Consider the following 24,705-nt stretch of genomic DNA (forward strand, 5'->3'; position numbering starts at 1 on the left):
GCCAAGAATCAGCTTCTTTGTTTCCCTCAGTCTCCTTTCCCTCTAATATCCTGAAATTACTTTGATTTGGCCTCCTAAACCTTTGGAGTTTTTTCTTCCCCATTACCCAACTGTATACTTCTTTCTTCAGGCTTTCATTTCTAGATTATTGTAAAATTTTCAAACTGTTCTCTTTGCCTTAATACACATTCCTTCAGTGTTTCATCCAGAGGAATCCACTTAGCCACATAAGATCACATACCACATTTCCTTAAAATCCTGCATTGGCTCCCCTGTAACTTTTAGTATAAAGTTTAAACCCCTTGTCATAGAATATGAGGCACGTGATGACTTGGTCCTGCCTACCTCTCCAATCTTTTAATGACATGCGTCCTGTGGTCCAGCCCTAACAAACTACTTGCCTTAGCCTAACCCATGCTCTCCCATGCTATTCCTGCTGCTTGGAATTTCCTTTTGGGTTTATCCCCATTGCTTTTCACTGATCCTTCCAACCTCTGACCCGCCCAAATCTGTCTTGGCATACCTCCTTCAAACTGCCTCCCTTGATGCTCCTTCTCTGGGCCCCGTTAACACTCTGCTCACACTTCTTGTAACATTTATTCTCATTGCAATTGTTTGCACCCCCTGCTAGACTGAGGAGCTTGAAAACAGAGATTTTTCTCTTCTCTGTAGCTCCCATCACTTAGTGCAGAGCCTGACATATATGTTTATTGAGTTTATGAATGAATGAAAGGACTGGTCTTTCTAGAAAAGAGAATGACATGAACAATGCATTGAGTTAGAGAAACAGGGACATACGACATGAATTTTGGAGTCAGATATGGTTCAAGACCTAGCTCTTTCACTTACGACCTTTGTGAAATAGAGATGATAAAATGGCCTTCGTCACTGTGAGGATTAAGTGAAATATATAAACCACCTAGCATGGTACTGGGCAAGAAATTCATTCATTCCTAACCCTTAACAACACCAATATCTACAAAGCGCTAGTAATTAGTTACATATTAGTGAATAAAATGAGCATAGACCCTGAATTCATGGAGATTGTAGTCTAATGGGGGAGACCATTAGTAAACAACTAAACAAATAAATATATGATTACAAATACATTGTACAGTGATGAAAGATAATTAAGTTGAGAGTAGATGAACCTACCTAGCTGTGGTCAGAGAAGGCCAAAGAGAAGAGAATGCTAATATAAGAGGCACAAGACACAGGGAGACTTTTTGCTTCTTACTCTTCTGTAACATCTGAATTTCATACCACATGAATCTATTCTTTATTCCAAAAATTAGTTATATTACACTTTAAAAATAAAAATATGTAGGGGAGCAGGAGAGTAACTGACAGAAGAATATCTAAATCTATTTGTTTTGATTAATTAGAAGCAAAGGTGACCACCTGCTGAGGATGAGGGAGATGGAGATCAAATAAAACTACGTGGGCAGAGCAAAAGGTGTGAAATAGTCACCAAGGAGGATGAGCAAAGACAAGTGAAAGGACTAACAGCAGTGTTGAAGGCCCAATGTAAAAGGGTCCCCTAAATTTGTATTCATACCAGTCTGCTCAGTTACCTAGTTCTCCACAGCTGTATTCAGCAGCGCTGGTGTACAAGTAAAACTGAGATTTATCCCCGGCTACAGCTCTCCAGGGTGGAGTAGCAGAAGAAAAGGGGCACTGAGGAAATAAAAGTTCTGTCTAGAGAGTAGTTAGGTGGTAAACCACAGAGTTTGCCTTAGTAGGGAATGAATTGTGATCAGGCAGATCTGATGGACTCAGAAATTATGGCTGCACCAAGGAAGAACATGTTATGTAAAAAGTCAGTGGATAGACCATACCTTTGAATGCTGTGCAAATTGTTTCAAGACATTTTTTTTTACTTCCACCAAAGAGTGTTATATAAATGTTTAATAGTAAATAAATACGGACTGAGACAAATATTTTAAATTGAAAACTTTTTTCTTAATAGATTTGATTCCTGAATATGTTTACATGAGTTTTTCTGAAAAAGTAAACTTTTTGCTCCCTTGTGTAAATTTCACTTGGAAAATGTGAGTGCCAGAAAAAAAATAATCCTGTAGTTTTTTTTATTGATATTTAGAGATGGAGAAAGACGAAAATAGCAACTACCTGGCTTTGGAGTGTTCCTTTATTATGGTGTAATGAGTTCCCAACATTTCATAAGTTAGAGCAAAGTGTGATGTATAAGCTTACAGATGTCATCGCTAAAGCTACTGTAAAATTTTAATGAGAATTTTCCGTATTTTAGGAATAAAAGATGAACAAGCCCATAACAGCATCAACATATGTGCGCTGCCTCAATCTTGGACTAATTAGAAAGCTTTCAGATTTTATTGATCCTCAAGAAGGATGGAAGAAGTTAGCAGTTGCTATTAAAAAACCATCTGGTGATGATAGATACAATCAGTTTCACATAAGGTAACATGTAAAATTCTTTTTAAATTCTTACATCACAATCTAGAATGATCAATAGGTACAAGTACTGTCTACTGCTGCAGTTCAGAAAATAAACCTCTCTCTAGGGGAGATAATGGTAATAAATCACACACCCCCTTTTTTTTTTTGCAATTTTTGCTTCATTCTCAAGTATATCAGCTATGTCAATATTGTGATATTGCAAATAAGTTTTTGAGGTTAAAATCAAGATTCCAACTTTTACTCTAAATTTCTGTTTGGCAAGCCGAGCCCAGTTCACTCTGCCTCATACCTGTCATTTCCAGATTGAAGTAACATAAGAATATTTTAAGAATCTCTAGTAAAATTCTGGAGCCTAAAAGTGTGTGAGTCTCTAATTCACTTTAACAGTATATTTTAGGAATTCTTCAAATGTGACATTTTAAAGTTGCTTGTACATGTACACATCTATGAATAGACTTCTTAGTTCTTAGCCAGGATTTTTCAACACTATCTTCAGATAATTTCCATCTTTCTATTTGTCTCTGCTTGATTAAGTGTAAGATATAAGTACACATTTTACTTTTGTCAGTTATTTCAGCCCAAACCTATGTCAAAATCTGTCTTTGGAAACAAGGGGAAAAGAAATTTATTTGTGATTTTCAGCATTAACCTGAAAAACCCCTGAAGCCTTAGTTCCCATACTAGTCCTTTCAGGAAACGTTTTCTCATATGAAGGATGAGCGTCTTAAATTACTTGGAAGAAGCTTAAGTTTAAACCTTGAAAACCATTTTTATAGACAGTTTGTTGATATTAACTATTTAAAACTTTGAGAGCATAGTCGAGGGAGTGGTAGTGAGGAGAAAAGACTCTTCTTTACAGAATAATGGCAGCAAATAATTATTGAAAGAATGATAGAACTAAAAAGTTACCAATTTACAACTACCAGTGAGTAATTGATTACCGAGGGCTCATCAGCGAGTGCTAAAATCACAAGGCGAAAGGGTGCTGGTGAACAAGATACGCACACGATTTCAAAGTATTATCCACAGCTTATTTATGAATTGCAAAGGGGAAAGGTAGTTTTATAGAGAAAAAACCTGAAGTACACCTCCTCAACCAAGTAATCAAACTGGTGTCGTCAATAATGGTACAAACTGCAATTATGTGCCTCCGGATGTGATGCAGTGCAAAGGACACATTGTCATCTATGTAGTGTTCTTACCAACAGGTTTTCACCTGAATTTAATCGTGAGAGAGTAGTCAGACAAATCTAAACTGTGTGAATTCTACAAGACATCTGACCTACATTCTGTAAAGTGAGCACACAGACACAGAGATGGAGAGGGTGAGACCACAAACATGGCAAAATGTTATCCATTGGTCATTTGGTGAATCTAGATGAAGAACAGATGGCTGTTCATGGTATTATTCTTTCAACTTTTCTGTAGGTTTGAAATTTTTTGAAATAAAAAAATTTTGGGAAAAGCCAAGTTGTTCAAGTTTTTAGATGTTACTTTCAAAACTAGTTATTAAAGAAATTTTGAATGAAAAACTGCTCTGTGTTTTTCCCTCAATTTAACTGAAATATAGTTAAGAACTATATTTCTTAACTATAGAAATAAAACTATTTCTTAACTTGGGATAATTCTCCAAGTTTGAGTATATTCTATTTCTTTAAGCAGTCTGGTTTATTAAAAATCATATGGCTAACAGAGTGAGTATGTCATGTAGGGAAGTAATATAGCTTAGTAGGTTGAGAGTATACCCTTCTGTCAAGTGAGATCTGAATTTGAATCTCAGTTTGTATGCAGTTTATTGACAGTGTGGCTGTAGGCTGCTTACTTTACCTCTCACGCTTCCTCTTTGGTAAATTAGTGTGATATTCATAGTGTTTTCGAGAGTTAAATGGGTTCATGTGTGTGCATCCTGTAGCCCACTGTAAGTACACAGTGTCTGTCAACTTATCATCACCTTCAGCATCTTTTTTCCTTCTGCCTATCTTTCCTGTTCTCTGTAATTCTTGCTGATTCTCTTGCTGTATTGTAGGAAGTGCTCGGGGCTAGACGAGGTGGGCTGGGGGGAATAATTCCTATTTACATGTTAACTCTGTTTACATACTAATCTTGTTTCTCTTTTACTTACTTTAAGGAGATTTGAAGCATTACTTCAAACTGGAAAAAGTCCCACTTGTGAATTACTGTTTGACTGGGGCACCACAAATTGCACAGTTGGTGATCTCGTGGATCTTTTGGTCCAAAATGAGTTTTTTGCCCCTGCAAGTCTTTTGCTACCAGGTAAACTGAGCATGTCTAGGGTATCAATAATTAGGGTGGAAAGACAAGTAGCAGAAATAGGAACATTTCTTCTGACTCTTACTTTCTTCTCATAGTAGATGAGCCTTACATTTAAGACTCCTTTTCATTCTTTCAACTCTCCCCAACTCTTTAGCAAGCACCCCAGACACTGCAGACTTGCTGCTAAGGAAATGGAGGCTTCAGGATTGAGTCTGATCCCACCACTAAAGTCAGGTGGTTTTGTGCCAATAAGAAGTTTAGAACGATGAGAAGAAACTCTTGCTTTTTTTCACCCTCAACTTCCACCCTGATGGGACTCTGTGATCGTGAATTCCTTACATTGTGTTCCAGTGGGCTGGTGTCTAGTTGCCTTCCTCATAAGCTACTTTTTCTCCCTTTGATGCCATTTACACCAGTGGTACTCACCCTTCAGAGGGCATAAGAATCGCCTGGAGTTCTTGTTAAACATGTAGCGTTCCAGGCTCTACTCTAGACCTCATTATCAAAATTCTTGAATTAGGTTCAAGGTCTAAGTTTTTAAACAAGTACTTCAGTGCTTCTGTTGCAGGTGGCTTATGAACCACTTTTTGGAAACACTGCCTTACCCATCCTTATCAAAATTTACAAATTCTTACTAGGTAGCTTCTTGTGTAGTGCTGTGAAAATGTGGGGCTAACGTGTAGAAACTGGAATGATGTTAAGTGAACCAAGTTCCTAATTTAACTTTTTCACAAACGCTTTTTCTAATGGAATGACAACTTGTATCTTATTTCATTTGTTAGATGCTGTTCCCAAAACTGTTCATACACTGCCTTCTAAAGTCCCTGTAACAGTTCAGCAGAAACATATGCCCCTCTATGGCAAAGACAGGACATCTGTAATATCTGATGAGAATACTGAACAAAACTATATGCCACCTGACTCCTCATGTCCAGAAAATAGAAGTTTAGAAGTTAGTGATACACGTAAGTAACATTTGCAGTGCTTTCCACTAGTGGGTTTGTTATTAAGACCATCACTGCTTTAAAATCAATCTCTCCTTTTGTTTGTGCACTCTGGCAATAGCTCTTTTGTGGTTGTTTTTTTCCCCTGATTTATTAAGCACCATCTTCATTGTATTAGTCAGTGTTATAAGTGAGTAGAGGTAATAGGACATATGAACAACCACAGAAGCTATGAAAAAAAAAAGTAAATATTTACATAACTTAAAAGGGTCATTTTATAAAGAAAATAACTGACTAGAGTTTTAAGTGGAGGACCACCAAACAGTTCTCAAGATAAACCTTAAAATTTGTATTTTAAAAATGGTTTTACTCTCTTCCACTGTACCTAATACAAAATTGTAAATATTTGCATATGTATGAAATATCCAAATTGAAAAAATACTGAAGTTATTAAAACCAGTTTCTTTTTTACTGAAGCCCTTTTTTTCTTATTCTATTGACATTAAAGGTTTTCACAGTTTTTCATTTTATGAGTTGAAGGATGTCACAAATAACTTTGATGAACGACCCATTTCTGTCGGTGGTAACAAGATGGGAGAGGGAGGATTTGGAGTTGTGTATAAAGGCTATGTGAACAACAGGACTGTAGCAGTGAAGAAGCTTGCAGCAGTAAGTTATATTTTTAAGAAGACAAAGAATTAGAGGAAGAGTTGCTTCCTAGTGTGTTATATAATAAATTAATTAATTAAATTAATCTTTAGGAAGCATATGATTTCAGTGTGTATTTTCTTTAAATAAACATCATTCTAAGCTGGCAGTTCTTAACATTTAAAAATTTGTTGAAAGCTATGGACTCTGTCCCTATAAAAAATGTAGTTATATACACATACATACAATTATACATATAATTTGGGGAGATTCACAAAATAGAGAAGCTGAACTCTACACAGTGCTTCATGCATGATCAATATTAAAATGGTAAGATTCTAAAAAATTTTATAAAAGTAGCTTCCTTGTATTACTTTTCTCATTTAAAAATAAAGTTTAGAAAATATACAATAAGAGAAAATTTTTCTAATTCTTATCTACGTCCTTTGTTCCCATTTCTATTAGAGTGTTTACCATTTATTTATCGATTTGTTATATTTTAAATCTATTATTATATTCTAAAAATACCAATACAATACATATTTATACAATAAAGATAGTCACCCTTTATCATATATGTTGCAAATACTTTTGCAGGTCTTGTTTTTCTTTTTCCCTTCAAATTTGCTTATGATTTCTATTACATTGAATTTTTTTTCCAGAATGTTTATGCGGTAAAGTCTCATATTATTTAATTTTGTTCCCATAATGACTCAGTGAGGTTTATGTAGTTACATGGTTTATAAGGTTTTCTTCCTTCCACTCACCAGCCATGAGACCTTGAGCAAATTGCTCATGTTTCTAGTTCTCAGTTGTCCTATAAAATGGGGAGAATGATGCCTTACTATTTTAAAGAAAGCAGAATCAGCCAGATGATCTCGTATGCCCCTTTTAGCTTTAGGAGACTTGGGGTTATTGTATTGTATTATACTGTATATTATTTTATTTTTTCAGATGGTTGACATTAGTACTGAAGAACTGAAACAGCAGTTTGATCAAGAAATAAAAGTAATGGCAAAGTAAGTTAATCTGGCAGAGTGGTACTGTGGAAAAAAGCAGGACAAGGAGTAAGGGACCTGTTTCTTACCCAGAGTGTGCCATGAACTAGTGATATTTTCAAAAATGTAAATTAAAATAGTTTAGAGAACTTGAAAGAACTTTGACTCTACAATTCTGTGACTACATATACTCTTTTGTGTGTGTGTAGATTAAACAGCAGTCGTTATTCTAAATCGTGGGAAAATTACATGGAATTTCAACTAACTTCTGTTATTGTGTTTTCTGCTCCCAAAGTCCATGAGAGATAAATTGTCGATATAATATGTATATGCATATATGTGTAAATACATATATGTGTAAATATATATATATATGACAAACAGTCCCTTTGATATAAGTTAACACCATAAGCCAGGGAAGTGTTATATGTAAGAATGTTTAGAAGGCATTGACTCAGTATGTTTGAAAATTGTTGGACATTATCAGGAAGAGAAGGAGAAATAAATTAGGAAATTTATTCAATAATTATAGTGATTGATACTTGAGTATGTACAATAGACCAGAAACTGCAATGTATTAACCAACAATTGTTATAACACCCCCCACACCCACACATTTTTTTTCCACTGAGATTTAGAAACATTAAAAACTTTGCCCAAGGCCACATAAACAATAAATACGTGGATTTCAAATCCAGATCTGTCTGACTCCAGAACTTGAGCTTTTGATCTAAATCCTTCATGGGATTTACCAATTTATTCTCATTAGACCCATTGCTGTAAATCAACAATTCTAGTTGCTTAACTTCAAGAAAGAAAGAATAGACTGGAATTAATTCATTCACAGTAAAAATAATGCACACTGAAAAAACTAAAAAGCCTTCTGTTCAGGATTTGTTCTTCGTACCCGTAACCCCTCCTAAAAGTAACTTGTTCAAAATAGATAATCAGGAAAATATTTTTAAATAATAAAAGTCATCTCTTAAATATATCACTCAGAGATAACCACTGCTAGTATTTTGATGTACTTGCTTCATGATGAGTGTGTAGCATTTTTCCCATGTCATTAAAAATAATTTTAAAACATTTAAAATTATTGTATAACATTCTAGCATACATAAGGATTATATTTTATTTAACCATTACCCTTCTAGGTTTGTTTCTAATTTTCAGTATTACATATTAAAGCTCCTTTAAATCTCTTTGTACATAAATCTTTAAATACAAAGTGGCTTATTTCATCTGGAGACAGTCCTAGAAGAAGAATTACTGGTTACGAATGCATGAACTTTTTAAAGACTTTCTAAGTATTTGTCCAAATGGCTTTGTAGATAAGTTATGATAATTTATACTTCTACCACCAATTTATTACAATTTCAGACTTCACTGCTACCTCACCACCATTAAATATTACTGCTATTTTTTGATAAGTACCAATCTCTGGACCTTGCTAGCAGAATAACCTTGGCCAAGTTTCTTACCTGTATATTCATACTTTTTTTTTTAAATTTTATTTTATTTATTTTTTTATACAGCAGGTTCTTATTAGTTATCTATTTTATGCATATTAATGTATATATGTCAATCCGAATCTCCCAATTCATCCCACCACCACTACCCACCCCCCTCCACTTTCCCTGCCTTGGTGTCCATACATTTGTTCTCTACATCTGTGTCTCTATTTCTGCCCTGCAAACCGGTTCATCTGTACCATTTTTCTAGGTTCCACAGATATGCGTTAATATACGATACTTGTTTTTCTCTTTCTGACTTACTTCACTCTGTATGACAGTCTCTAGGTCCATCCAGGTCTCAACAAATGACCCAATTTCATTCCTTTTTATGGCTGAGTAATATTCCATTGTATATATGTACCACACCTTCTTTATCCATTCATCTGTCAATGGGCATTTAGGTTGCTTCCATGACCTGGCTATTGTAAATAGTTCTGCAGTGAACATTGGGGTGCATGTTTCTTTTTGAATTATGGTTTTCTCTGGGTATATGCCCAGTAGTGGGATTGCTATGTCATATGGTAATTATATTTTTAGTTTTTTAAGGAACCTCTATACTGTTCTCCATAGTGGCTGTATCAATTTACATTCCCACCAACAGTGCAAGAGGGTTCCCTTTGCTCGTCACCCTCTCCAGCATTTGTTGTTTGTAGATTTTCTAATGATGCCCATTCTAACTGGTGTGAGGTGATACCTCATTGTAGTTTTGATTTGCATTTCTCTAATAATTAGTGATGTTGAGCAGCTTTTCATGTGCTTCTTGGCCATCTGTATGTCTTCTATGGAGAAATGTCTATTTAGGTCTTCTGCCCATTTTTGGATTAGGTTGTTTGTTTTTTTAATATTGAGCTGCATGAGCTGTTTATATATTTTGGAGATTGATCCTTAGTCGGTTGATTCATTTGCAAATATTTTCTCCCACTCTGAGGGTTGTCTTTTCGTCTTGTTTGTAGTTTCCTTTGCTTTGCAAAAGCTTTTAAGTTTCATTAGGTCCCATTTGTTTATTTTTCTTTTAATTTCCATCACTCTAGGAGGTGGGTCAAAAAAGATCTTGCTGTGATTTATGTCAGAGTGTTCTTCCTATGTTTTCCTCTAAGAGTTTTATAGTGTCCGGTCTTACATTTAGGTCTCTAATCCATTTTGAGTTTATTTTTGTGTATGGTGTTAGGGAGTGTTCTAATTTCATTCTTTTACATGTAGCTGTCCAGTTTTCCCAGCACCACTTATTGAAGAGACTGTCTTTTCTCCATTGTATATCCTTGCCTCCTTTGTCATAGATTAGTTGACCATAGGTGGGTGGGTTTATCTCTGGGCTTTCTATCGTGTTCCATTGATCTATATTTCTGTTTTTGTGCCAGTACCATATTGTCTTGATTACTGTACCTTTGTAGTATAGTATGAAGTCAGGGGGTCTGATTCCCTTTTTTTCCCTCAAGACTGCTTTGACTATTCAGGGTCCTTTGTGTCTCCATACAAATTTTAAGTTTTTTTGTTCTAGTTATGTAAAAAATGCCACTGGTAATTTGACAGGGATTGCATTGAATCTGTAGATTGCTTTGGGTAGTATAGTCATCTTCACAATATTGATTCTTCCAATCCAAGAACATGGTATATCTCTCCATCTGTTTGTGTCATCTTTGATTTCTGTCATCAGTGTCTTATAGTTTTCTGCATACAGGTGTTTTGTCTCCCTAGGTAGGTTTATTCCTAGTTATTTTATTCTTTTTGTTGCAATGGTAACTAGGAGTGTTTCCTTAATTTCTCTTTCTGATCTTTTGTTGTTAGTGTATAGGAAAGCAAGAGATTACTGTGCATTAATTTTGTATCCTGCAACTTTACCAAATTCATTGATTAGCTCTAGTACTTTTCTGGTGGCATCTTTAGGATTCTCTCTGTATAGTATCATGTCATCTGCAAACAGTGACAGTTTTACTTCTTCTTTTCCAATTTGTATTCCATTTATTTCTTTTTCTTCTCTGATTGCCATGGCTAGGACTTCCAAAACTATGTTGAATAATAGTGGCGAGAATAGACGTCCTTGTCTTGTTCCTGATCTTAGAGGAAATGCTTTCAGTTTTTCACCATTGAGAATGATGTTTGCTGTGGGTTTGTCATATACGGCCTTTATTATGTTGAGGTAGTTTCCCTCTATGCCCACTTTCTGGAGAGTTTTTATCATAAATGGGTGTTGAATTTTTTCAGAAGCTTTTTCTGCATCTATTGAGAGATCATATGGTTTTTCTTCTTCAATTTGTTAATATGGTGTATCACATTGATTGATTTGCATATGTTGAAGAATCCTTTATCCCTGGGATAAATCCCACTTGATCATGGTGTATGATCCTTTTAATGTGTTGTTGGATTCTGTTTGCTGATATTTTGTTGAGGATTTTTGCATCTATATTCATCAGTGATATCGGTCTGTAATTTTCTTTTTTTGTAGTATCTTTGTCTGGTTTTGGTATCAGGGTGATGGTGGCCTCATAGAATGAGTTTGGGAGTGTTCATTCCTCTGCAATTTTTTGGAAGAGTTTGAGAAGGATGGGTGTTAGCTCTTCTTTAAATGTTTGATAGAATTCACCTGTGAAGCCATCTGGTCCTGGACTTTTGTTTGTTGGAAGATTTTTAATCACAGTTTCAATTTCATTACTTGTGATTGGTCTGTTCATATTTTCTGTTTCCTCCTGGTTCAGTCTTGGAAGGTTATACATTTCTAAGAATTTGTCCATTTCTTCCAGGTTGTCCATTTTATTGGCATAGAGTTGCTTGTAGTAGTCTCTTATGATGCTTTGTATTTCTGTGGTGTCCTTTGCAACTTCTCCTTTTTCATTTCTAATTTTATTGATTTGAGTCCTCTCCCTCTTTTTCTTGATGAGTCTGGCTAAAGGTTTATCAATTTTGTTTATCTTCTCAAAGAACCAGCTTTTAGTTTTATTGATCTTTGCTATTGTTTTCTTTGTTTCTATTTCATTGATTTCTGCTCTGATCTTTATGGTTTCTTTCCTTTTACTAACTTTGGGTTTTGTTTGTTCTTCTTTCTCTAGTTCCTTTAGGTGTAAGGTTAGACTGTTTATTAGAGATTTTTCTTGTTTCTTGAGGTAGGCTTGTATTTCTATAAACTTCCCTCTTAGAACTGCTTTTGCTGCATCCCATAGGTTTTGGATCGTCGTGTTTTCATTGTCATTTGTCTCTAGGTATTTTTTGATTTCCTCTTTGATTTCTTCAGTGATCTCTTGGTTATTTAGTAACGTATTGTTTAGCCTCCATGTGTTTGTGTTTTTTACGTTTTTTTCCCTGTAATTGATTTCTAATCTAATAGCATTGTGGTTGGAAAAGATGCTTGATATGATTTCAATTTTCTTAAATTTACTAAGGCTTGATTTGTGACCCAAGATGTGATCTATTTTGGAGAATATTCCATGTGCACTTGAGAAGAAAGTATATTCTGCTGTTTTTGGATGGAATGCCCTATAAATGTCAAGTAAATCTATCTGGTCTATTGTGTCATTTAAAGCTTGTGTTTCCTTATTAATTTTCTGTCTGGATGATCTGTCCATTGGTGTATGTGAGATGTTAAAGTCCCCCATTATTATTGTGTTACTGTCGATTTCCTCTTTTATAGCTGTTAGCAATTGCCTTATGTATTGAGGTGCTCCTATGTTGGATGCATATATACTTATAATTGTTATATCTTCTTCTTGGATTGATCCCTTGATCATTATGTGGTGTCCTTCCTTGACTCTTGTAACATTCTTTATTTTAAAGTCTATTTTATCTCATATGAGTATTGCTACACCAGCCTTCTTTTGATTTCCATTTGCATGGAATATCTTCTTCCATCCCCTCACTTTCAGTCTGTATGTGTCCCTAAGTCTGAAGAGGGTCTCTTGTAGACAGCATATATATGGGTCTTGTTTTTGTATCTATTCAGCGAGCCTGTGTCTTTTGGTTGGAGCATTTAATCCATTCACATTTAAGGTAATTATCAATATGTATGTCCCTATTACCATTTTCGTAATTGTTATGGTTTGTTTTTGTAGGGCCTTTTCTTCTCTTGTGTTTCCCACTTAGAGAAGTTCCTTTAGCATTTGTTGTAGAGCTGGTTTGGTGGTGCTGAATTCTCTTAGCTTTTGCTTGTCTGTAAAGCTTTTGATTTCACCATCGAATCTGAATGAGGTCCTTGCCGGCTGGAGTAATCTTGGTTGTAGATTCTTCCCTTTCATCACTTTCAGTATATCGTGCTACTCCCTTCTGGCTTGTAGAGTTTCTGCTGAGAAGTCAGCTGTTAACCTTATAGGAGTTCCCTTGTATGTTATTTGTCATTTTTCCCTTGTTGCTTTCAATAATTTGTCTTTGTCTTTACTTTTTGTCAATTTGATTGCTATGTGTCTATTGCTATGTGCGTGTTTCTCCTTGGGTTTATCCTGCCTGGAACTCTCTGTGCTTCCTGGACTTGGGTGGCTATTTCCTTTCCCATGTTAGGGAAGTTTTCAACTATAATCTCTTCAAATATTTTCTCGGGTCCTTTCCCTCTCTCTCTTCTCCTTCTGGGACCCCTATAATGCGAAAGTTGTTGCATTTAATGTTGTCCCAAAGGTCTATTAGGCTGTCTTCATTTCTTTTCATTCTTTTTTCTTTAACTGTTCCGCGGCAGTGAATTCCACCATTCTGTCTTCCAGGTCACTTATCCATTCTTCTGCCTCAGTTATTCTACTATTGATTCCTTCAAGTGTAGTTTTCATTTCAGTTATTGTATTGTTCATCTCTGTTTGTTTGTTCTTTAATTCTTCTAGGTGTTTGTTCTTTAATTCTTCTAGGTCTTTGTTAAACATTTCTTGCATCTTATCGAATTTGCCTCCATTCTTTTTCCAAGGTCCTGGATCATCTTCAGTATCATTATTCTGAATTTTTTTTCTGGAAGGTTACCTATCTCCACTTCATTTAGTTGTTTTTCTGGGGTTTTATCTTGTTCCTTCATCTGGTACAAAGTTCTCTGCCTTTTGATTTTGTCTTTCTTTCTGTGAATGTGGTTTTCCTTCCACAGGCTTCAGAATTATAGTTCTTCTTGCTTCTGCTATCTGCCCTCTGGTGGATGAAGCTATCTAAGACGCTTGTGCAAGCTTCCTGATGGGAGGGACTGGTGGTGGGTAGAGCTCAGTAAAACTTTAATCCGCTTGTCTGCTGATGTGTGGGGCTGGATTCCCTCCCTGTTGGTTGTTTGGCCTGCAGCAACCCAGCACTGGAGCCTACGGGGCTCTTTGGTGGGGCTAATGGCAGACTCTGGGAGGAGTCATACAAGGATTGTAGGATTGTCATACAAGTTTCAAGACACTTATTGAAATCTTGTTTGTGCTATCATTGAAAATTATACAAAACAAAGGTAAACATCAGCCTAGTTCTTAACCAAACTATTACAAGTACCAATGATCTGAAGTATTGAGCTTTTGCTATAAAATCAAAAGCAGTTTTGCTTCTAATGTTGATTAATATTGACTGAAAGGAGAACTGTTTGCAGAAAATTATAAGCAGTTATAATAAACATATATAAAGATGTTAGAAACATATGTATCATATTACAGTGATATATAGCATATAATTATTTCTTGCTCTTTTTTTCTTTTAAAGCTCTAAATTGAATAACTTATAACCTACAGCTAAATATATGTATGTATCATAATAATTTTGAGTGGAAAATTATTTGTCACAGGTGTCAACATGAAAACTTAGTAGAACTACTTGGTTTCTCAAGTGATGGAGATGACCTCTGCTTAGTGTATGTTTACATGCCCAATGGTTCATTGCTAGACAGACTGTCTTGCTTGGTAAGATGTTTGTTCATCACATTGTTAGGCTTTATGTTTCTGTGTTGGAATACTAATATTTACTTTGTGACAGGATCATTTAAACTGTATTAATCTTAATATTTTTCTGGGTCTGTGAAAACTATACAGTTGATATGTAAACAACTGGAATTGCCTAGCAGGTGATAATCTAAACTGTAAAAATATCAGTCAAGGCTAGACTTTGAAGATGCTCTTATATATTTTTATTGTTAAATAAGAAATACTAATCCCCATTTGATCTTATTTAGAGATTATTTTTTAACAACTTAAAAAGTGATATTTGTAAATTCTTAGCAATGTAATATAATTGTCAGTAGCTGCTTAGAAAAAATCTTATTATGTATTTGCATAGATTTTTTTTTATCCTCCTCTTTTTTTTTAATTGGTTTGTTTCTTACTTCATAAGGATGATACTCCACCACTCTCTTGGTGCATAAGATGCAAGATTGCTCAGGGTGCAGCTAATGGCCTCAGTTATTTACATGAAAACCATCATATTCATAGAGATATTAAAAGGTAAATGCTACCTTTACAAAGGTTTAGGAAAACTCTCTTAAAGAATAATTTTCTATCACTCTTTCTATTCACTATTCACATGCACATCTTAACCTGGAGCACTCCATGAAAGCTCTCCTCACTAAGGATGTCTGTAATCTGCCTTATTTCAAACCCAGTGACCTATTTCCAGTATTCATCCTAATTTACCTTTTTTAAAAGAATAGTATGTTTTTCTGTTCTTCTTGACCATTTTTGCCATGTCAAGATTATTTTCCTTCTTATTTTCTGAATCACTGCTCTTTTCTGAATCACTTTTATCCTCCATGGGTGCCTTTCATTTATCTTTCTTGTTATGTATTTATTTAGTTAACAAATATTAGTTGAACACTTACGACATGATAGGTACCGTAGATGGTATAGTTAGCAAAAGTAGCATTTGTAGCATCTGACAGCAATCAAATAATCACAAAATAATAACAACTTTAGTATATAGTCTATAGTATTAGTATAAAGAAGAGTTCCCTGAGGAAATGATATTTAAGCTGAGATCCAAAGAATGAACAGGAAATAAGTAGGCACAATTTGAGGGCAGCCATAGAAAAATGGGGAAAGAGCATTCTAGGAAGAAGGAACCACATATGTGAGACCAGTGTTGAAAGGGAACGTGGGAGCATGATGAATTACAGGAAGTGAAATAAATGACTGAAATGCAGAAATTCAAGGGGTGATAGATGTAAGATAAAATTATGGAAGTAGGCAGAGAGCTAAGCCCTGTAGGACCTAATAGACCAAAATAAGGACATTAATTTTATCACAGGTGTAATCAGATGCCATTGAAAAATTGTAAGTAGGAATGTGGCACCATATTTAAGTTTTGAGAAGATCACTTTGACTTGAGTGTAGAGAACAGTTTGTAAGGAGGGGTAGCTTGGAGCCTATCATAGAAGGCTTGGTGGTAGCAGTTCATATGAAGAGACGTGAACAGATTTGAGAGCTTAAGATGGCAAGACTTGCTGATTCTTGGCTGCAGGGGTGTCAGGGAGAGTGACATATCAGGAGTGACACCACGATTTATGGCTTCCAGAATTGCATTCTGAAATGATTGTGACATGATTCACTTACAGAGAAAGCACTGAAAGAGGACAAGGTTGGGGGTGGAAAATGTGAGTTCTCTTTTGTGCATGTTGTGGTTAGAGGTTCCTTTAAGATACAGAAGTGAGTAGAGATGTTAATCAGTGTGATGTACATGTTGGAGCTGAAAGAAGTCTGAGCTGAAGATATCAATTTGTGTATTACTTGCATATAGGTGTTAATTGAAGAGCTATCATATGGTTGTCTTCACTTTAAGAGAGAACTAGATTAGGAGAAGTTCCCAAGATTTAGTCCTGAGGAACTTCAAGACTTAATGGCCAAGTAGAAGAGAATGAGTCTAAAACAGAATCTAAGAAAGTATTGCAAGTACACTGAAAACCAGGAGAGTGTGGTATCCCTGAGAACAAGGAAAGAGAGTTTCCCAAGAAGGACTAGTCAAAAATGTCAGTTGCTTTTTTAGAGGTCAGGATGAGGACTGAAAAATACGGCATTTTTTTAAAAAATTTTTTAATGAGGCATTTGATTAGTGCCGTGAAGGTCATTAGCGACTTGATTAGTGCCATGAAGGTTATTAGCGACTTTATGGACACCTACTTCCATGTAGTGATTGGGTCAGAATTCAGGTTGTAGTTGAGCAGAGAGTGGGAGCGAGAGAACTGAGAGGTGAGTATAGACAGTCTGATAAGACGTTTAGCCCATGAAGAGGGATAACTGGAAATCAATGTGTCATTCAGGAAGCATTTTTTTAAGATGGCAGAGACTAAAGCATGTTTTTATGTCTACGGGAAGAAGGAGGTGATAGAACAGAAGAGAGAAACGAGATAATTTATAGAATAAGCTTCCTGAGAATGTAGAAAGGAGTCCAAGTAGAGGGACTGGCCTTAGATAAGAGAAGAGACACCATCTCCCATCTCTTACACATTGGTGTATTCCAGTTGGTGTGTTCTTACCTCATCGTCTCTTTGGTTCATCCTACATATTCTTGCTGAGTGATATATTGACTTTAACTTCTACCTCTATGTGGGCAACTCTCAAATCTGTATCATTAGCCTCCAGTCCTATATTTTCAGTGTTTACAGACCAAATCACCCCACCGAGATGTCCCACAGCAGCCCCTAAGTCAACATGTCAGAAATCAAACTCATTCCTCTTCCAACCCAAGTTCTTCCTTCTGTATTTCTTTCCTAATCAAATGAAGTCAATATTCATCCTGTCTCCCAAGCTAAAGACTTTCTCATTCCCCATATCATACAAATTACAAAGTTCTATTGAGTGTGCCTCAAAATTTGCACCTCCTTTTTCTCCCAAGCCTTTATTTACACTCTATCTCTTGTTTGCTTTATTACAAACATTCCTGGTCATCCTTTAACCAGTCTGTACCAGTTCTCATCTATGCACTACTATACTGACAGGTTGTAGTCCTAAAAATCAAGTCTGATAACATCAGTTCCCTTCTATGAAACCATTAGCTGGTATCCTGCTGCTCACAGGATAAAGTTCAAATTCTCCTCATGTTCCACTGACACCAGTTTCTTCAAATTGAGCATATGCTTTTATGTTTTCATCACTGTGTTCATGTTGCTCCATTTGCCTGAGATGCCTTTCTTTCCTTCATTTAACCTCAACTTCTAACAATCCTTCAAGACTACGCACACTTTTCACCTTCTCCTTGGAATTTTCTGCAGTTCTTCCAGACACATGGTTGTTCTCTCAGCATTTTGTGCCTAATATCACCATTATGAATACTTACTGGATTTTTTAAAAATTATTCCTGTACCTTTGTTACAGACAAGATTCGAAGATAGCCCCCATGCCCAGCCCTGAGCTTAAATACTATAAAACATTGGGGGTCCTCAATAAAGTTTTGTTGAATGAAAGTATGAGTGTAGGAGCACATGCATAAAATGAATGAATGAAGATCTTTTAGCCATATTCTTTCCTCTTCAAAAGATTTCAAATACCCTCCCAAGAAATGAAATAAATAATTAAGATACTTTGGTTGAAAATTTGTTTTTAAATGAATTGGAATATTTTAGGGAAGTAATTAAGAAGGGTGCTTTAGGACACTTCGAGGGAAGTTACCTTGTAATAAATTATTTGTGAAATAATAAAAATATCTCTCACTAATATCAACAGTTTTATTTCACTTTTATTCTCCTCAGATTTTCCCTCAAGAAACAATAAGGAAAAGAAGACAATTTTATTTCTCTTTAGCTTTAATCTGAAATTCTCATTTATTTATACAAATTTCAGGCTTTTATGATGTATATTATAAAATGGGATACTGTATAAATACAAACATTCATACACCTACCTAAGGAACTATTTGATTTGCTTGAAAAGAAAAACTTTTTTTCAGTGCAAATATCTTACTAGATGAAGACTTTACAGCCAAAATATCTGACTTTGGGCTCGCACGGGCTTCTGAGAAGTTTGCCCAAACAGTCCTGACAAGCAGAATTGTGGGAACAACAGCCTATATGGCACCAGAAGCTTTGCGAGGAGAGATAACAGCCAAATCTGACATCTACAGCTTTGGTGTGGTAAGTTTCATATATATATATATGTATGTATATATATATACACACATACACACATACACACACATATAAAATAATATATATATAATTAGTAACAATAATCATTCTGGCTGTACTTGTGAAATTGAAATAGAATATTTTGAATACACCTATGTTGCTTAGCTCTCTTACGTAAAGATTAAAGTTGTTCACTTTAACCTCTAGTTAAATGAGAAAGTTATAAAAACTACTCTGAATTTGTAAAACTTTTAAATTGATTTCTGAAATTACTGCAAGAAATAATTTTTTGCCACATGAATTATTATGAAACTTGAATTAATGCATAAAACAAATTGTGTCATACAGTATGTACTTTAATGTCATGTTTTAAAAATGAAATATTTTTTGAAGGAAATATGCTTTTGCATTTTCTGATCTACCACTCTGTTCCTAATAACTTTTATGATGGTATGAGGAGTGGGTGGGAGTGGTTGGAGAAATTGCGTGCTTCTTTATCTTATTTATTCATGTGTTTCATTTATGGATATTTATCTTCATAGTACTGTGAAGTTAAGGCACAGGGTTCTAGGATATGCCTGAGGTTTAGAAAATAATATTCTCCTAAGAACCAGAGAAAATTATTCTTGTGAAAAATCCTCTGCAAGACAGGAAAAGCAGTGTCCAGAACACATGTTGAGGGGGTGCTGATTGTTTAGTAAGTTGCCAGTAGAAAAGAACTGCTTGTGGGTGTGGGTGGGATCCGAGGTGTCCCGGAAGAAAGAGTGGTGAGAAATGACCACAGCTCGTGTTCTTTCCACTTTCATGCCTAAAGGGCATAATGCAGTGTGTGGAAATGGTTCATCAGATTTCATAATCAAGAGCCATGTTCCTTCTAGTTTCTATATGTTGTCTTGAGTCATATTAATGGATTTTACTTTCTTCTTAGGTTTTACTAGAAATAATAACTGGACTTCCAGCTGTGGATGAACACCGTGAACCTCAGTTATTGGTAATTGAAAGATTTCATTTTTTCCAGTCCTTTTCTCTTTGCATTTAGAATCTAAATTTCTGTGGGTAAATTTGGCATCTAGAAATGTCATTTTCTATTGGCAGTCTTTCTGTTGGCAATTACATAGTGGCATATGGAAAGAGCATCAAATATTTCTAATCTCAGCTCTGCCATGAAATATTTGTGAAGCTTGGAAAAGACACATATATTCTGTTCTAGTTTCTTTGTGTCTAAAATCACAATAGAGCTATTTGATTTCTGAGGTCTCCTCCAGTATATTTTTATTTTGTTACTTTCATGGTGATTACTAACAGCAGAGAGGAAAAGCAACATTTGCTTCCTGTGAAATTTATATCAGAATAGAATTGCTAATAAAATTCTCTATTCGTTTCTATTATGGAGTATTTTTTTAATAAAGTTATCATAGAAAACTTTACCTGTGTGTTATATTAGGCATTCATTGACAATTATATAAATAGACTAACTGAATGCTAAAACTATAGGAAAATTATGCCATGCCTTTTTTTTTTCCTATATATTAAATTTTAAGAACTTGGAGAGTGTTCTAATAAAATTTAAGACTTACAGAAATACCTACTACTATATATAAGTTTTTCTTAAAATTAGTTAAATAACTGCACTGACTTTATTCTAATTTATGTGTTCTAATGGAACAAACCAGTGTGACAAATTCAGACAACATGTGTATACCAGATTATTTCCCTAGAATGAGGATTAGAAAGTCAAAAGGTATAATATATTTGCTCAAAGGCTTGGTGCCATACTTTTAAGAAAAACCATAAGTATAATATCTCTATATTGCAATATTGCTACAAGTGTCCTTTATAAAACTATATATTATAAAGCTTTCCATGGGTTCCTGGATATGTAGGAATGAATATTACATTCTATATAATATTTCACATTAAAATATATTTATAAAACATAATTGTGAAAAGTTAATATTTTCATAATATTTCATAATGTTTTACAGTAGCACATAGTGAAATTTTGTCTTATCAAAGAAATAAAATCCTCTGTCCCATTGGTTCTTGGAGGTCAGGAAAGAAGCCTGGGCTGGAGTTACAATTTTTGAGCTGTTCGTGTACAGGCATGCCAAAGCTTTGTGTGTTGATCGGATTATACAGAGAAAGTGTGTAGATTAAAAATATAGGAGGAAAACATTACCACAAAATAGGGTTTTAAATGACAAATTTATTCTCTCATAGTTCTGGAAGCCAGAAGTCTGAAATAAAAATTTTGTCAGGGCTCCATTCCCTCTGGAGACTCTAGGGGAGAGTCTTCCCTTGCCTCTTCCAGCTTCCAGTGGCTGTTGACATTCCTTGACTTGTACGCACATCCCTCCAGTTTCTGCCTCTGTGACCACATTGTCTTCTCCTTTGTGTCTTTTTTTTTTTTCTTCTTTCTGTCTCTTAAACAGATGCTTGTCATTGGATTTAGGGCCCACCTGGGTAATCCAGGATGATCTCATCTCAAAATGCTTAGCTTAATTACATCTGCAAAGACCTTTTCTCCAAATACAGTCACATTCACAGGTTCTGGGGATTAGGACTTGGACATATCTTTTGGGAGGCCACCGCTCAACCCACTACACCATCCTAGTCCTCCACCTCTTTCCCTATTGATTATCTTTTCATCATGGCCCTGCCCCCTTTCTCCTCCTCCCTCTTTCTCTTTGATTCAACAGCGTGAGTATGCGTAGAGAAGTGTGCCTGTGCAGGGAGGGGGTCTGCATTCAGAAGCTGGAATTGCATCATCAGAAGCACAGCAAAGAAGCAGACCTCCTTGTGCTGGCTGCCAGTAAATACTGCTGCGTACATGAGAGCAATTAGCTCAGTCACATAAATACAAAAACCAATAGGCAAATGGCTGAAAGTTTCTAGGAGGGAGGTATATATGTATGCATAAGTAAGTAAGTAAGTAAATAAATAGAGCGTCTCCTAGATGTCTTCAATTCTTAATAAGGTTGCAACGGTAGATAGTAAACTAAGAGTAAATGTTATTATGATGTAGATTAAATAATTTAAATGTATTCTTTTATAATATAATTGATAATATAAATTAATTATAATATAAATATAATTTATATTTATTTATAAATACATTTATAAATTTATCTGATTTGTTTCCCTTTTATTTGACACTCTTAAAGTTTTAACATTTGCCTTAAAGCTGGATATTAAGGAAGAAATTGAAGATGAAGAAAAGACAATTGAAGATTATATTGATACGAAAATGAATGACATTGATTCCACTTCCATTGAAACTATGTACTCTGTTGCCAGTCAATGTCTGCATGAAAAGAAAAATAAAAGACCAGACATTAAGAAGGTATTTTTTTTACATATATTTAAAAAGTGAAGGAGGTGGGGTTTGTCATTTTTTCCTAAGTGTACATTTCAAACCAACTATTTAATGTGGTTCTTTTTTTTTCTATCTTTCTTTCTTTATAACAGGTTCAACAACTGCTGCAAGAAATGACAGCTTCTTAAAACTTTACTGGAATAGACTCTTGGCTTTTTATATACAGCTATCTAAATCATTTTTTAAACTAAGATTTTTTTGTAAACATTCTTCTTTACCTTTTACAAGGCAGCATGCAGTGGTTATTAAAGCTTGTGTAGAACCCCCAATATATAGAACAAACAAAAGTAGAGCCGCCGTAGCAACACTTAGCCCTACTTTCACTCTGAGGTCTTACTGTAATCCCTAAGATCTCCTTGGAACCTTACCAAACACAGTATGAAAACTCAGAATTAGCAAAAAAGAGGACTGAACTATAGGGTGGAAAGACCCTGGGCTGAAGCCCGACTCCACTACTAATTTTCTGTAAAGCTTTGGGCAACCTCTTAGCTGCTTTGAACCTTGGTTTTCTCACCTGTAACATTGGACTAATTACCTACTGTGCCTCTCTGACAGGTAGTCATGAAAATCAAATGATACAGAATATGTACAGGCACTTTGTAACTTGTAAAGTGATATAAAATTTAATGTTTACATAAATGATTGTAAAATCCTATTACAGTCATTTGTTTATAGGGTCATGTTCACAGTGTGCTATTTTAAGCAATCATTCACCATAAGCCAATTATGCCCCGATGATACTCCCATGATGATTGGCCGTTGTTAGATTATGTTATATGGCAAATTTGAAAGCATTTTGCAGATGCAGTTATCGTCCCTCATCAGCTGACTTTGACTGTCAATAAGGAGATGCTGCTTTGGGGGCTGGACCTAATAAGGTGAGCTTAGAAGAGCTTACAAGAAGTCCGAGAGATTCTCCTGTGGGCCTTGAAGTAAGCTACCGTGTTGTAGGAAGGCCACATTGGCTAAGATCTATGGGTGGCCTTTAGGAGATGAACGCTACCTTCCAGCTATCAGCCAGCAAGAAAATATTGGAATCTTCGTTGTACAACCTCAAGAATCTGAATTCTTCCAACAACCTAAATTAGCTTAAAAGAGTGCTCCAAACTTCAGATGATACCATAGCCCCCACTGACACCTAAATTTCGGCCTTGCAAGACCCTCAGTAGCAAACATGGACTTCTGTGCCTGGACTTCTGACATGCAGAATTGTGAGATAATAAATAAGTTGCTATAAGCCACTAAGTTTGTGGTAATTTTTTATGCAGCAATAGAAAATGAATACAGATATTCTCATGATGATTCTCCCACGGGGATACCCCATCATGTTCACAGGTTCTGTCCACAATACCAAGTATCTGCAATTATTCATTCATTCAATAATCTTGATATCATCCGTTCTTTCTTTAACACACTCAAAACGAGTATGTAGCGTGAGCTACAGTAGAAGATGATCATCCTCTATATTGTACTGTTTAGACCTTCCTAAATGCTTTCTTGGGAAACAGAGATAGATAGATAGTACTGTTTTCAAATCACCTTTATAAACTAAGCATTTAAGCAAAAAACATTTGCTAGTTGAAAAGCAAAATAAATAAAATGACTTGGTCACATTAATCTCAACAGAAACTCACATAATTTGAGGCACAATATGGCTTATAACCCTGAAAATAATAACGTTATTTTAAAATATAATGAGGGACTTCCCTGGTGGTCCAGTGATTAAGACTCCATGCTCCCAATGCAGGGGACATGGGTTTGGTCCCTGGTTGGGGAACTAAGATCCCTCATGCCCTGTGGCATGGCCAAATAAAATAAAATTATAAAAAAAAATTTTTTTAAATAAAATATAATGAGTTAACTATTACTTGAAATAAAAGCATATATGTAAAATGCCATGGATGCATCTGTGGTTATGGGCTGTGACCAAACCATATTAAAAATTTTTAAATGAGTAACCTGTTTCATTGATTTTGAATATTTCACAGTATAATTTGGTAGATGTTTCCATTCCATCAAATGGAATTGATATCACACTTTCCAAAATGAGGCATGGCTTCTCTCTCAGGATAAGACTGTACCTTAACTCTTTTGAGAGCCACAATACAGTCAATCCCAGATTCCAAAGCAAGATTCCACACGGTTTCATGCCTGATGGTGTGTGATGCATCGTGGACCCTTGAACTTGTGTGACTCACTTAACTCGAGGAATGAACAGTGAGCAGGACTTGACTAAAGTTCTGAGGAGAATAATGTACAGGCTCTTTTCACTGTTTCCTCAAGGCAGAATTTAATGGCCTGTGGTGACATCTAGTTGAAGCATTTTCTTAACTGCATTTGGAATATACTTCCCCCTAATCTTTTATAGAAACAGAAAAAAATAGATTTTTGAAAAAAATGTTTGACAGAGGCTTTGATGTGAACTTTTTTTTTTTTTTTTTTTTAATGGCTGTGTTGGGTCTTCGTTTCTGTGCGAGGGCTTTCTCTAGTTGTGGCAAGTGGGGGCCACTCTTCATCGCGGTGCGTGGGCCTCTCACTATCG

General features: G+C 35.4%; 1 protein-coding gene across 3 annotated transcripts in view; it reads left to right on the top strand.

The window, feature by feature from the left end:
* Positions 1-23,404, top strand: part of IRAK4 (interleukin 1 receptor associated kinase 4) — a 28,309-nt gene extending 4,905 nt beyond the window's left edge. For 2 of the 3 annotated variants that reach the window (XM_068560021.1, XM_068560020.1), the window contains 11 exons: positions 2,270-2,439; positions 4,568-4,713; positions 5,496-5,678; positions 6,166-6,326; positions 7,260-7,324; positions 14,525-14,639; positions 15,067-15,176; positions 18,610-18,793; positions 19,716-19,778; positions 21,972-22,130; positions 22,256-23,404. In XM_068560021.1, coding sequence (XP_068416122.1) covers positions 2,279-2,439; positions 4,568-4,713; positions 5,496-5,678; positions 6,166-6,326; positions 7,260-7,324; positions 14,525-14,639; positions 15,067-15,176; positions 18,610-18,793; positions 19,716-19,778; positions 21,972-22,130; positions 22,256-22,291 — 1,383 coding nt within the window. In that variant the 5' untranslated portion in view covers positions 2,270-2,278 and the 3' untranslated portion in view covers positions 22,292-23,404. The remainder of the gene's footprint in view (positions 1-2,269; positions 2,440-4,567; positions 4,714-5,495; positions 5,679-6,165; positions 6,327-7,259; positions 7,325-14,524; positions 14,640-15,066; positions 15,177-18,609; positions 18,794-19,715; positions 19,779-21,971; positions 22,131-22,255) is intronic. The other variant, XM_068560022.1, reaches the window with a different exon arrangement.
* The last annotated feature ends 1,301 nt before the right edge of the window (positions 23,405-24,705 follow it).

The sequence above is a fragment of the Eschrichtius robustus genome, chromosome 13 (assembly GCF_028021215.1).
Source record: "Eschrichtius robustus isolate mEscRob2 chromosome 13, mEscRob2.pri, whole genome shotgun sequence".
NCBI classification, from domain to species: Eukaryota; Metazoa; Chordata; class Mammalia; order Artiodactyla; family Eschrichtiidae; genus Eschrichtius; species Eschrichtius robustus.